This window comes from Mangifera indica, chromosome 1 (assembly GCF_011075055.1).
Source record: "Mangifera indica cultivar Alphonso chromosome 1, CATAS_Mindica_2.1, whole genome shotgun sequence".
Lineage (NCBI taxonomy): Eukaryota > Viridiplantae > Streptophyta > Magnoliopsida > Sapindales > Anacardiaceae > Mangifera > Mangifera indica.
Window position 1 is genome coordinate 1,655,647 of NC_058137.1, and position 11,990 is coordinate 1,667,636.

At 33.1% G+C, this 11,990-nt stretch overlaps 3 protein-coding genes across 6 annotated transcripts; 2 read left to right on the forward strand and 1 right to left on the reverse strand.

The window, feature by feature from the left end:
- The first annotated feature begins 10 nt into the window (after positions 1 to 10).
- LOC123216634 (glycine-rich protein 5-like) lies at positions 11 to 5,138 on the forward strand. The gene is made up of 2 exons (XM_044637123.1): positions 11 to 247; positions 4,886 to 5,138. The coding sequence occupies exons 1-2, from the start codon at positions 46 to 48 to the stop codon at positions 5,011 to 5,013; spliced, it is 330 nt and encodes a 109-aa protein (XP_044493058.1). The 5' UTR covers positions 11 to 45; the 3' UTR covers positions 5,014 to 5,138.
- A 1,083-nt stretch (positions 5,139 to 6,221) lies between these two features.
- LOC123224216 (glycine-rich protein 5-like) lies at positions 6,222 to 6,641 on the forward strand. The gene has a single exon (XM_044647822.1). The coding sequence runs from the start codon at positions 6,222 to 6,224 to the stop codon at positions 6,639 to 6,641; it is 420 nt and encodes a 139-aa protein (XP_044503757.1).
- A 1,149-nt stretch (positions 6,642 to 7,790) lies between these two features.
- Positions 7,791 to 11,444, reverse strand: LOC123211696 (uracil phosphoribosyltransferase). Of its 4 annotated transcripts, none has more exons than XM_044630551.1 (12): positions 11,154 to 11,444; positions 11,001 to 11,080; positions 10,821 to 10,899; positions 10,675 to 10,733; positions 10,257 to 10,334; positions 9,899 to 9,980; positions 9,497 to 9,545; positions 9,168 to 9,229; positions 8,946 to 9,013; positions 8,336 to 8,391; positions 8,201 to 8,248; positions 7,791 to 8,098 (listed from the first exon to the last, which is right to left on the reverse strand). In XM_044630551.1, exons 1-12 carry the CDS (start codon positions 11,329 to 11,331, stop codon positions 8,047 to 8,049), a joined length of 891 nt encoding a protein of 296 aa, XP_044486486.1. In that variant the 5' UTR covers positions 11,332 to 11,444; the 3' UTR covers positions 7,791 to 8,046. The 4 variants fall into 4 exon arrangements, 3 of the variants coding, with proteins under 3 accessions (XP_044486486.1, XP_044486474.1, XP_044486464.1); XM_044630539.1 differs by having other exon boundaries at positions 11,001 to 11,095; positions 11,182 to 11,439; XM_044630529.1 differs by having other exon boundaries at positions 11,001 to 11,174.
- Between the last annotated feature and the right edge of the window lie 546 nt (positions 11,445 to 11,990).

The following is an 11,990-nucleotide window of genomic DNA, read 5'->3' on the forward strand; positions in this document are numbered from 1 at the left end:
AATAATGAAAGCTCTGCAAGAACATGTAACTTTCTGGTAATCAAGATGGAAACTTGGAAAATAATGATCATAGTTTGGGCATTGGTTGCTGCTTTCTTCGTTGTTTTGGCTTGTCTTTGCAATCGTTATCGTTGGGTAGGCTTCGCCGGCGGTCGAAGCAGCAGTTTCGGTGGTGCTCATCATCATCATCATGGCGCAGGCATAGGTTTAGGTGGCGCTGATTTTGGTGGAGCTGGAGGAGGTGCTGGTTTTGGTGGCGGCCACGCTGGTGGTGGCGGTGGAGGAGGAGCAAGTGCATGCTAATCACTTTGAAGTCTACTCAAGATAGAATCTTACTCTTTTGTAAAAAAAAAAAAAGTTTATTCCTTGTAAAATTATCGGCAAATAGAGAAAATTTATTGATTGTGTATTCAGAATTAAAATTAGTTTTCTTTTTCTTGTAATATTTTTTTATGTTATTTCAATATTAAAATAAGCCCTATTAAATAATATTATGAGGCTTTGATGGGCTGGAGGTGGCTTTGGTGGAGGAGGCTTCGATGGGGCTGGAGGTGGCTTTGGTGGAGGAGGTTTCGATGGGGCTGGAGGCGGTTTTGGTGGTGGCGGCGGTGGTTGTGATAGTGCTGCTGGTGGCGGTGGTGGTTTTTAAAAAAGTTACCATAAATCGCATCATCTTGACGCATCATATCCAAATTGATTTTTGGATGTTTGCACCCTGATTCCTGAACATACATTTTGTGTATATTAATTTTCTTCTCGTACAGCATGTGTATATTTATTCATTCATTCATTCATTATCTAATTTTTTCCAAAGATCTGTACTGTAAGTTTCTTATTATCAGTGAAGAGTTTTTTCATTCATTCAAGATTATTTAATTGTTGATACGATCCCTTTGCCCAATACAATAACTCATGTTAAAAATGGAGTCAAGATTAAGTGTTTTCACACAAATTTTAATTTGAATCAACCCAAAAATGAATCAGATTATATTGGAATTGACACAAACTAATCCAATCTATCCCATACTTTTTTTGAATATTCAAAAAAAAAGAAAAATTGGCAAATTCTGTTTGATGGATACAGTGGTAATTGTGATTGATGAGGAGAGAGAAATGAGGTAATGATCCAAGTGAATGTACCAATAACAAATGTCGAAACTCGTAGTGGTTGTGGATGTTGTTTTTGTGGCAATGGAGGCACAGATGGTGGTGGTGGTGGTTGCAGTGGCGGGTGTGTAGGTTGTGGGGGCGGTGACCAAGTTGCCCTCCATTAATTAGGCTTACCTTAACATATATTATTAAGATGCAAATCCGAATAAAGGAATTTTATTTTAATATTCCCGACTTTATTATCTGAAATCAACATGACATCAATATATTGATTATTGACCAAACCAAACACGAAAATGGAAATAATTAGAAGAGTCAAAGCTTATAAAAGTGGAAAATATGTATCATCCACAACCTTTTTTCTAGGTTTTAAAGGCAAAGGCGTACACTTCAACTTACATTTGAATAAATCCAATAGGCCTTGCTATATAAGACGAACTATATACCTGTTTTTGCCCATAAAATCATCTTCAATGTTAGGCTTATTTTCTCTTTTAGGTTGCCTCTTCCAACGTCGTGGCAAGAGAAGGTTTTCCGGTCGAAGAAATAGGTTATCTGGTGAACATCACGGCAGAGAAGGGAAATGGCGCGGCAGAGGAGCAAGCGCCTGATAATACTATTTTTATTTTATTTTTTTTGGTAAGTAATTAAAAATATTTTTATTATTGTTGTATTGAATCATATAATACTTTGTTTGTTACACTATTCAATGTAATAAGGAATCCAATAAGATTTTATACTTGCATTAACACATTTTTCTCCCTTAATTTGTTTCATCTCCCCCCTTTTTTTTCCTTTCATGGCTGGAAATTTCATTTGACTTCCACACCCGCTTATCCTCCCCTTTCGAACTCCATACAACATTGATTTTGACTTTTTAGACTTCTCGTCTGAAAAAAAACTCAAATTTTAAAGCTCTATCAATTGTTGACTTTACCAAAGCTAGGAGAAAAAATAATGACGACAATGTTGGAAGCTCCATCTAGCATTGATATTTCATCCAACTTCTTGTTTTTTGACCAATAGTAAAAACGAAGTAAAAAAACTTCTCTTTCACTAGAAAATATGATTTCATTGTTGACAAAAAGAAAAAATAAAGATTTATAACTAATAAGACAATCAAAGGTAGTTAGCGTTAGGGTTTTTAAATTTTTACAGGGATTGAGTTACATATTTTCAAACTTATAAATGACTAAGATACTATGTTTAAAATATTAGTGTCATTAATAAAAAAGTTATTTTTAATTTTTTTTTAAATTTATATACAGTGAATTATCATTTTACTTTTATACCATTAATTTTTGTAAAGTCAAGTTACATTTTAGGTAGAAAAGTATGATTTATGTCATCAAGGGGTGAGAAAGAGATTTGTGCCAAACCTTGGGTGGGCACAATAATTTAACGATTATTCCATTCAACACGCAGCTTCGGTTCATATTGGCTTCGACTTGGTATTCGATAGAGAATGAACGCTGATACTTCATTGAACCTTCACTCGACTTCTGCTCATGTATCCATTCTGAATAGTCGTCAAAGACCTGTAAAAATCTCCAACTCAATTATCAAAAGATCACTATCGATCTCTTTACAAATTTGAAAAACGAGAGACAATTCACAGGGAGAAGGCAAATTTTGAACAAAAAAAGAAGACCATATTTCAGCTGAGAATATATTTGTAAGAAGCTCGCGCACATAAGGAGATTCTAAAAAGCTGAGTTATAATTAAGCCATGGGCTGCTGTAGCTTGTTCAAGCGTAAGAAGATGGCAACACCTGCTCCTGCTCACAATGGTGATGATGATGCTGAAAAGAAGAAAAAGCATAGCGAAACTTGTTTTAGCGCCTGCTCCGAGTTCTTCACTTCATGTTTCTCTGAAGCTACTGCGGAAGCAGTCACAGATCATCATGGGGACGGTGGTGGAGGGGACGGTGGAGGTGGAGGAGGCTGTGGAGGTGGAGGATGCGGCGGCGGCGGAGGCTAATTCACCATTCATTGGTTTACCTCATTATTATCCATGTATTTTGAGAAGTTTTCAAGAGTTTTGCCAAAAGACTGAAGTCCAGTCTTTATTTATTATTTAATAAATATATTTGATAAATTATGCTACATATTTGATTTACTCTTAAAAGATATATTAGTCTGATTTGGTTTAATTGAATTCGATTAAGTTGAATTTAACTCAAATTTAAATTAAAAAATTTACTTATTTTTAAAATTAAGTCAAACTCAAAGTAGAGAAAGTTTGACTATCGAATCAGATGATAATTTGATTTGATTTAAATTCTATTTACAATTGAATTCAAATTATATTAAATAATTATCAAAATGGTATCATTTTGCTTATTAATGCATAATACAATATTTTTTTTGGTCAATAAACTATGAATTTTAATAAAAAATTGGAGTAAAATAAAAGAGTATCTATGTTGATTTGTGCATGAACTATTAAATAAAAATTCAATAAAAATAAAGAAGGGAATTTGAGTTAATAATTAGTTGTAATTTTTGTCTTTGTTGGATATGATTAAGCAATAATAAAATTATAATTGTTAATAGTTTCGATAATGGAATGGATGGCTTTGTTAGAGATAATTATAATTAATATGCTTTAGTAATAAGAAAAAATGGCTTAATGGAATCAAGAATTGATAATAATATTGGTCCAAATGACTATTTCCCACTCAAGGTTTTATAAAATAATTTTTTTTAATATTTAAATTTAAAAAACCATTTTTAATTCATTTATCGAATAGAATAGTTTATTTTAACAGTTAAAAAATATTTATATTATTTTGTTTAAATATTATATTGTGAAAATATTATAATACTCTTTTAAATTAAACAATAAATAATATTACGGGGGGTGTTACTGTCATTTTATGTGACTCAATATATTTTGAAAGTATTATAATTTTTGTATTATGTAACATGATATTTACACATTTAATTTATTATATCTTATTCAATTTTTTAAAGATACAATTAGCAACTTATAACTTTAAAAATTTTTAAAACACTTGATTTTTTTAATTAAAAAAACCTTAAAATTTTTTATTAACACTTTTAATATTTTTAAAAATTATAATTTTTTTTAAACATATGATTATTAGTCATCAATACATCTATTTATATTTATATTAATAATTTTTTATTATTTTTAATTAAAATTAACATGAAATATGGTATAAAAAAATATAATGAAATATTAAAGACAATGTGTTATTTAGCTTGAGAACTTTTCTTTGTCTTTTCACCAATTTTATAAAATAGCTAACATATTTTTATAACAATTTAAAAGACAGGTGTAAAAATGATCTTTTCAAATCTTAAGGGTAAATAGGTTAATTCATCAAAAATTAGGTGGGAGATAGTAATTTAGCCGATAGCATTATAATAATTGGTTTCATAGAAATATAGTCAACGCACGTAATCAAAATGCTCCGAGAGACAAGTCAAAGCGTAGGAATATTCAATTCCTTAACGAAATCAACCGGCAAGCTTTGTTGAATAAGACTTGTCCAAAAACCCTCATCATCTGGTCCTCATAATGTCTTGACATTTTTGCTATATATATGTACAATAATGAAAGCTCTGCAAGATCTGGTAATCAAGATGGACCCTTTTATAATATTCATCATAGTTGCGGCATCGTTTTTTGCTTTCTTCGGTGTTTTGGGTTGTCTTTGCAGTCGTTATCGTTGGGTAGGCTCTGCCGGCGGTCGAAGCAGCAGTTTCGGTGGTGCTCATCATCATCATCATCCTGGCGCAGGCATAGGTTTAGGTGGCGCTGATTTTGGTGGAGCTGGAGGAGGTGCTGGTTTTGGTGGCTGTGACGGGGGCGGCGGCCACGCTGGTGGTGGTGGTGGTGGTGGTGGTGGTTTTGGAGGAGCAAGTGCATGCTAATCACTTGAAGTCTACTCAAGATAGAATCTTACTCTTTTGGAAAAAAAAAAAAAATTTAAAATTTATTCCTTGTAAAATTATCGGCAAATAGAGAAAATTTATTGATTGTGTATTCAGAATTAAAATTAGTTTTCTTTTTCTTATAATATTTTTTTATGTTATTTCAATATTAAAATAAATCTTATTAACTAATATTATGTGTATTTATTTTAGATATAAAATTATATATATTTTTTAATATATTATTATATGATTATGTATTATTTTATTTTTAATTTAAAATCATTTAATCATATAATAATATATATAAATATACATATATTTATATATCCAAACTAAATATACATCATTTTAATGATTTTATTAATATGAATTCCTTTTCATGGTTAAAAGAAAATTTAATTACCTACCCCACTCTTGGTAAAAAAGAAAAAAATCATTAATGCCAAACATTATAGCTACTTAAGCCTTGAGCAACCCCAAAAGTTAATAAATATCTATCAAAATTATAGCAAAATCCTTTTAATTTTGGGTAAGATTGTCTTTTTGCTATTTTTTCCTTTCCAAACTTAAAATTACCCTCTTAAATAAATTTTTTCTTTTTTTTTGGGTAAGATTATGTTTTCTCTGTTTTAACTTTCCAAACCTAGAATTACTTTTTAATAAATAAATTTAAGTCAACATGATGAACATATAGTTTTCATCAATATTTATGAATGAATGAATAGATTTGAGTATATTACTCTACAAGACAAAATTGAAATCCTAATTACACAATTCTAATTCTTAAGTTGTAAGAACCAAAATTTATAGGATTGATTTTGATTTTTAAATAGGTCTCCGTTTTCTGAAGTGGTGGAATCAAAACCTACCTATAAATTATGTTCGTTTGCTCACTCGAAAGTGATAATTTTATTAACGAATGTGGTCGATTAGAGTGCTCCATATAATATGGGCCAATTAAAATATAAAAACTAGCCCATCGAAGTCTTAGGACTGGTCAGCAATTTGAATTCCAAGTAACAGCAGCAGGACTGGTCAGCTTCTGTAGCCAAGACGCAGTTTTGAACCATTAAAACTACTCAGCCTCCAGTTTATTTGTTTAAAGTCTTCAAATGCAGAAATTTTCAAAGCTCTTGGATGATTATAAAAGGAGTAAGAGGTTGAAGAACTTATCGGATTATCCATCCGTAGTGAGATAAAAGAAAATGGAAATGTGGCAGGCCGCAATTATAGCCCTTTCTGCTCTGTTCTTTACTGTTTTAGTTTTAGTTTTAATTTGTCTCCAGAGATTTACTTATCAGGGAGGGAATGGAGGCGGAGGTGAAGGCGCGGGAGATGTAGCCATAGACATAAACGATAATGGCGGTTGTGATGCTGGAGAAGACTTTGGCGGAGGAGGCTTTGATGGGGCTGGAGGTGGCTTTGGTGGAGGAGGCTTCGATGGGGCTGGAGGTGGCTTTGGTGGAGGAGGCTTCGATGGGGCTGGAGGTGGCTTTGGTGGAGGAGGCTTCGATGGGGCTGGAGGTGGCTTTGGTGGAGGAGGTTTCGATGGGGCTGGAGGCGGTTTTGGTGGTGGTGGCGGCGGTGGTTGTGATAGTGCTGCTGGCGGCGGCGGTGGTTTTTAAAAAAGTTACCATAAATCACATCATCTTGACGCATCATATCCAAATTGATTTTTGGATGGTTGCACCCTGATTCCTGAACATACATTTTGTGTATATTAATTTTCTTCTCGTACAGCATGTGTATATTTATTCATTCATTCATTATCTAATTTTTTCCAAAGATCTGTACTGTAAGTTTCTTATTATCAGTGAAGAGTTTTTTCATTCATTCAAGAGTTGATACGATCCCTTTGCCCAATACAATAACTCATGTAAAAAATGGAGTTAAGATTAAGTTTTTTCACACAAATTTTAATTTGAATCAACCCAAAAATGAATCAGATTATATTGGAATTGACACAAACTAATCCAATCTATCCCAAACACTTTTTGAATGTTCAAAAAAAAAAGAAAAATTGGCAAATTCTGTTTGATGGATACAGTGGTAATTGTGATTGATGAGGAGAGAGAAATGATGCAATGATCCAAGTAAATGTACCAATAACAAATGTTGAAACTCGTAGTGGTTGTGGATGTTGTTTTTGTGGCAATGGATGCACAGATGGTGGTGGTGGTTGCAGTGGCTGGTGTGTGGGTTGTGGGGGCGGTGACCAAGTTGCCCTCCATTAATTAGGCTTACCTTAACATATATTATTAAGATGCAAACCGAATAAAGGAATTTTATTTTAATATTCCCGACTTTATAATCTGAAATCAACATGACATCAATATATTGATTATTGACCAAACCATACACGAAAATGGAAATAATTAGAAGAGTCAAAGCTTATAAAAGTGGAAAATATGTATCATCCACAACCTTTTTTCTTGGTTTTAAAGGCAAAGGCATACACTTCAACTTACATTTGAATAAATCCAATAGGCCTTGCTATATAAGACGAACAATACACCTGTTTTTGCCCATAAAATCATCTTCAATGTTAGGCTTATTTTCTCTTTTAGGTTGCCTCTTCCAACGTCGTGGCAAGAGAAGGTTTGCCGGTCGAAGAAATAGGTTATCTGGTGAACATCATGGCAGAGAAAGGAAATGGCGCGGCAGAGGAGCAAGTGCCTGATAATACTATTTTTATTTTATTTTTTTTGGTAAGTAATTAAAAATATTTTTATTATTGTTGTATTGAATCATATAATACTTTGTTTGTTACACTATTCAATGTAATAAGGAATCCAATAAATATTGTATTCTACAACTAATTTACACAATCCAGATTTCAGTTTCTGCTCATGTTTTGCAGCAAACAAAGCTAAGAAATCAGGTAACTGATCGTGGGTAAAAACCCAAGAATGCTTTCAGAATTGTTCACAGGCTCAATAAATCAAAATTCGAATGGAAAAAAACCAAGAATTAAGAATTGCATGCACCCAGATTCGGTTCATATTTTTTATGTGTCACTTCAGATGATCTTTATGTACCAAAGCTACGATCTCCTGCATCTCCAAGTCCAGGAACTATAAATCTGCAATTGACCATTCAGTAAAGGTGTGAAACAAGAATTACAGCTTTGAACATGGTCCAGATTCTAAGCTAATTATGTATAAGAATAACTAGAAATTCTAACCCTTTGTCATTGACAGTAGGATCGACGACTCCAGTGTAGACATGAAGTCTGAAAACACCAAAAGCAAGAAACAGAAAAGGCTCAGGCTTCAGGAATAATCAAGTCTATGAAAACTGAATATTACTATTATATTACCCAGGGAACTTCTCACTGAGCTTTTTAAGGGCTGGAGGAGCGGCCACAGCAGATATCTGTGAGACAGTGGTTAAGGTCAGTGGTGAACTGAATGAAGAAGCATAACTAAATAGAACTCTGTATTGAAGTAGAAGTAAAGACTGAACAGAGCTTCTATATAATCAGAGCATTGACAATTTATATGTCAATCCTAATGCTTGTGTGCATAAGTTTGATTCAAGAGGCCATTGTTTAAAATATGTGTTAGACAACTAATTTTATTCCATCAAATTAGCAGGAAGAGGAGGAACTTTCTCGTTTGCAGAAGAGTTACGATAATTCCCAAAACACAGCAAACCAGAGATAATGAAACCGTCTGATCAACAATCAACTACTTTTTATTGGCAATCAAAGACACAACAACAGTGTAACTTGTATAAATTACTTAGCAGCATTACAATTATAAAGAAATCATCTATGCAGTATTCACAGTGTCGCAATAGTATCTGAGATATTATTTCCACTATAAAACACCTTCCTCACATGGCATATACATCCTAATCACTTGGTAATAACAACTTCATATAAACCTTGTTAGAAATACACAAAAGGATGTCACTTAAGTATTTACCACTTTAATCTGCTTGTTTTCAACCCCACATTCCTTCAAGAGGTTGATAGCTGCCACAATGGTTCCACCTGAAATTAATTACCATAAGGACTAATTACCAAAATGGTTGGCATCATGCGTTAATCCAATTCAGAGAAAACAGAGAAAAAAGAGAGAAAATCTAATGCTTAAATGCTGAATGTGATATAAAAATTTCCAGTCATTAGTAGGGAAAATTAACACCTGTTGCAAGCATAGGATCTACTACGAAAACTCGTGAACCATCCGGAAACTTTTCAGGCAACCTAGAGAAAATAAAACAAAATGTTTAAGTGCAACAAATAAAGCAGACAACAATACAGAAGTTAACTCCAAGCAAAAACAAAATGATGCAGAAAAACCAAAACACAAAACTGAAGCCCTAACAGGTTTTCTACTGCAGAAAATTTTATTTGTATGAATACAAGAAATATTTTATAAATTTATTGTTTGGGAAAATCAGATATTAAAGACCATTTAACATGAAAACATGTGGTAAATATTCCTCATTTTCCCTGATAGCAAATTCTTACTTATTCAGATATATTGTTGGCTGAAGTGTCTCTTCGTCTCTGCTTATACCTTAGCTCGCATGACAGAAAACAAAGCCATTAACTTTTGATGCCAAACCATATAAACGAATATTAAAAGACATCTCAAATCTTGTACAATTGATTAAAAAATGAAAAGTTGCTAGAGCCAGAAGTGCTAATATTTTCAGAAACGCAAAAGAATGGCAAGAGATTTAATAATCATCACAACAAGAAGCTTACAGTTTTTCAGTTCTCAGGATACAATTTCTTCAACCACAATTTACAGATGACAGCCCATATTTAAAGATTGCTGAACACTTTTAACTCAGCATTTTTAACAAATTAAGCAAAGACAATACCCAACATACCCCTTCAACTTTGCACGAATGAATGTTCCTTTACCTAGATGGAATGTTTTTGTAGCAGGCAAGATTGATGCTGCATGCTCAACAAGAGCAAGACCAGCTCTCAGAATTGGAACAACCTGAAAAAATAAATCAAAGCATAAGTGACACTCAGCAAAAAGCTCTGATCCATCAAATTGTGCTACATGACCATGAAATAAAATGAATCGCTTTACATTTTGATCACAGCAGGTTTAATTATAAAGATATAAACAGAGAAGACTGAACTTCTAGAAGCATCATCTGAAAGTAGTTGTTTATAACCACCAGAAGCTAGACAAATACCTATAATGCAATGTACAAAAACATAAAAAGTAACAATAATAAACACTTTAAAATTGCCACTTTATACTGACCGCAACAGGCTCTCTTGGGTCAACAAATTCAACTGAGGCAACACCCATAGGTGACTGAATTTCCCCTGTGACAGTAGGCTGACAAAGAAAGGAAACACAAATACATGAGAAGAGCATATCAAACTTTCTGCTATTGTAGCAAAACTGCGTTTGTTTCCACAATCTGATTATAGTGACAAAGCCTGATAAACTTACACAAAGCGCCGTACAAGGTATTCATTTTAGTTCTGACATAGCCATATAAATTATTTTTCTGACTTCCAACAATTAAATATTACTGAGATTGGTTATTTAGATTTTAGAACGCAAGACGTGAATACTGATAAGAAGTGGCATCACATAAACAAGCAGAAACCCAATTTTAATGAGCGAAAACAAAAATCTAACAGCTGAATAATGTGTAACTTTGCCAACTTACCAACCAATCCCTAGAAGCTTCGTACATTAGGAGCCTCCCCAACTCAGCCATTGCATTCTCTTTAAAGCAGAGCTCATATCAATATTACGATAATAACAAATAATAGCATAGTTGATCATTAAAAACATTATCAAAACTATACGCACTGAAAATGGGACAAGGAGTTTGCTCGTTTCTCAAAACTGAAACCCAGTGCTTAATCAAGGGATGGGGTGGCACAAAGACCTGGGAAAACCAAAAAATGAAAGGAGTGCATTTAATTCTTGAAAGAGGAGAATTATGAAACACAAGAAAAGTTAGAGAACAGTAGTGTATAGTGAACTAACAAGCATTCGATCGTCGGCAATCTGCTCCTCTTCCGTAGCCATGTGTGACATCACAGTAACAAAACTAGGGCGCCGAGTACAGGAATACGAGATCTAAATCAAACCGAGTTTCAAATTTTAGGTTAAAATTAATCTTTAAAAAATATTGTAAAAGCAGAGAGAGCGTTTGACTTTTGTCACCTTTTTTGGGGTGACGACTGATAGAGGAGCGAAAGAGTTTAAGCAGGAGAGGAGAACGAGGGTTTGGTGATTGAAACTGGAGATGACATGTGTCACCAAAACGCCGCGTGTCGGTGGAGCACCGGAGATTTATATTAATGCTGCGCGCCATGCATGCGATGACTTTGGTTCGAACGCTCGGGGAACTGCCAGTGAGAGTGTGCGATAGATTAGGCTTCCTAAAGTGGTTTTCCTTTGGGGAATTTACTAGTGCGGCCTAGGGGAGATTACGGATGGAGTTCGAAAATCATATTATTTGAGGTTATTTAAATTTAGTTTGAATTTATTAATTTGATATTAAAAGTGATTGAAATTTATAGTTCGAATATATAGTTTGAATTTGTAGTTTGAATTTATGACTCATAAATAAAATGATATCGTTTAATAATTATTTATTATAATTCAAATTAAGTTATGAGTTAAGTTTGAACTGAATTGAATTATCTATTCAGTTTACGAGTCAAATTAAATCAAACTCTTTCTAATTCAAATTTGATTTGATTTTAAAATGAATTGAGCTTTTTAATTTGAACTCAATTCATATTCAAAATAAATAAATTTGAATCAAACCAAATTAAATCAAATCAAATCAAATCTACTTTCAAACCTAAATCAATTCAATTTGAATCTAATACTAGTGTAAACCATCCCTTTGAAATTGAATAGATTACGTTGCTCCACGACCACAACTCCTAATAAATGAGTTTGACCTTTAGAATTCATTAGCAAATTTTGAATTAGTACATCAAGAATAGACATGACAATTGGGTC

What these genes read in the sequence shown, in the direction of transcription:
- LOC123211696 (XM_044630551.1), bottom strand. Translation starts at nt 11,331, where the DNA reads ATGGCGCGCAGCATTAATATAAATCTCCGGTGCTCCACCGACACGCGG. An exon ending in ACCCAAGAGAGCCTGTTGCG is followed by an intron (nt 9,981 to 10,256) that starts GTCAGTATAAAG and finishes TTATTTTTTCAG; the next exon opens with GTTGTTCCAATTCTGAGAGC. An exon ending in CCTACTGTCAATGACAAAGG is followed by an intron (nt 8,099 to 8,200) that starts GTTAGAATTTCT and finishes GGTCAATTGCAG; the next exon opens with ATTTATAGTTCCTGGACTTG.
- LOC123216634 (XM_044637123.1), top strand. Translation starts at nt 46, where the DNA reads ATGGAAACTTGGAAAATAATGATCATAGTTTGGGCATTGGTTGCTGCT. An exon ending in TGGAGCTGGAGGAGGTGCTG is followed by an intron (nt 248 to 4,885) that starts GTTTTGGTGGCG and finishes GCGCAGGCATAG; the next exon opens with GTTTAGGTGGCGCTGATTTT.
- LOC123224216 (XM_044647822.1), top strand. Translation starts at nt 6,222, where the DNA reads ATGGAAATGTGGCAGGCCGCAATTATAGCCCTTTCTGCTCTGTTCTTT.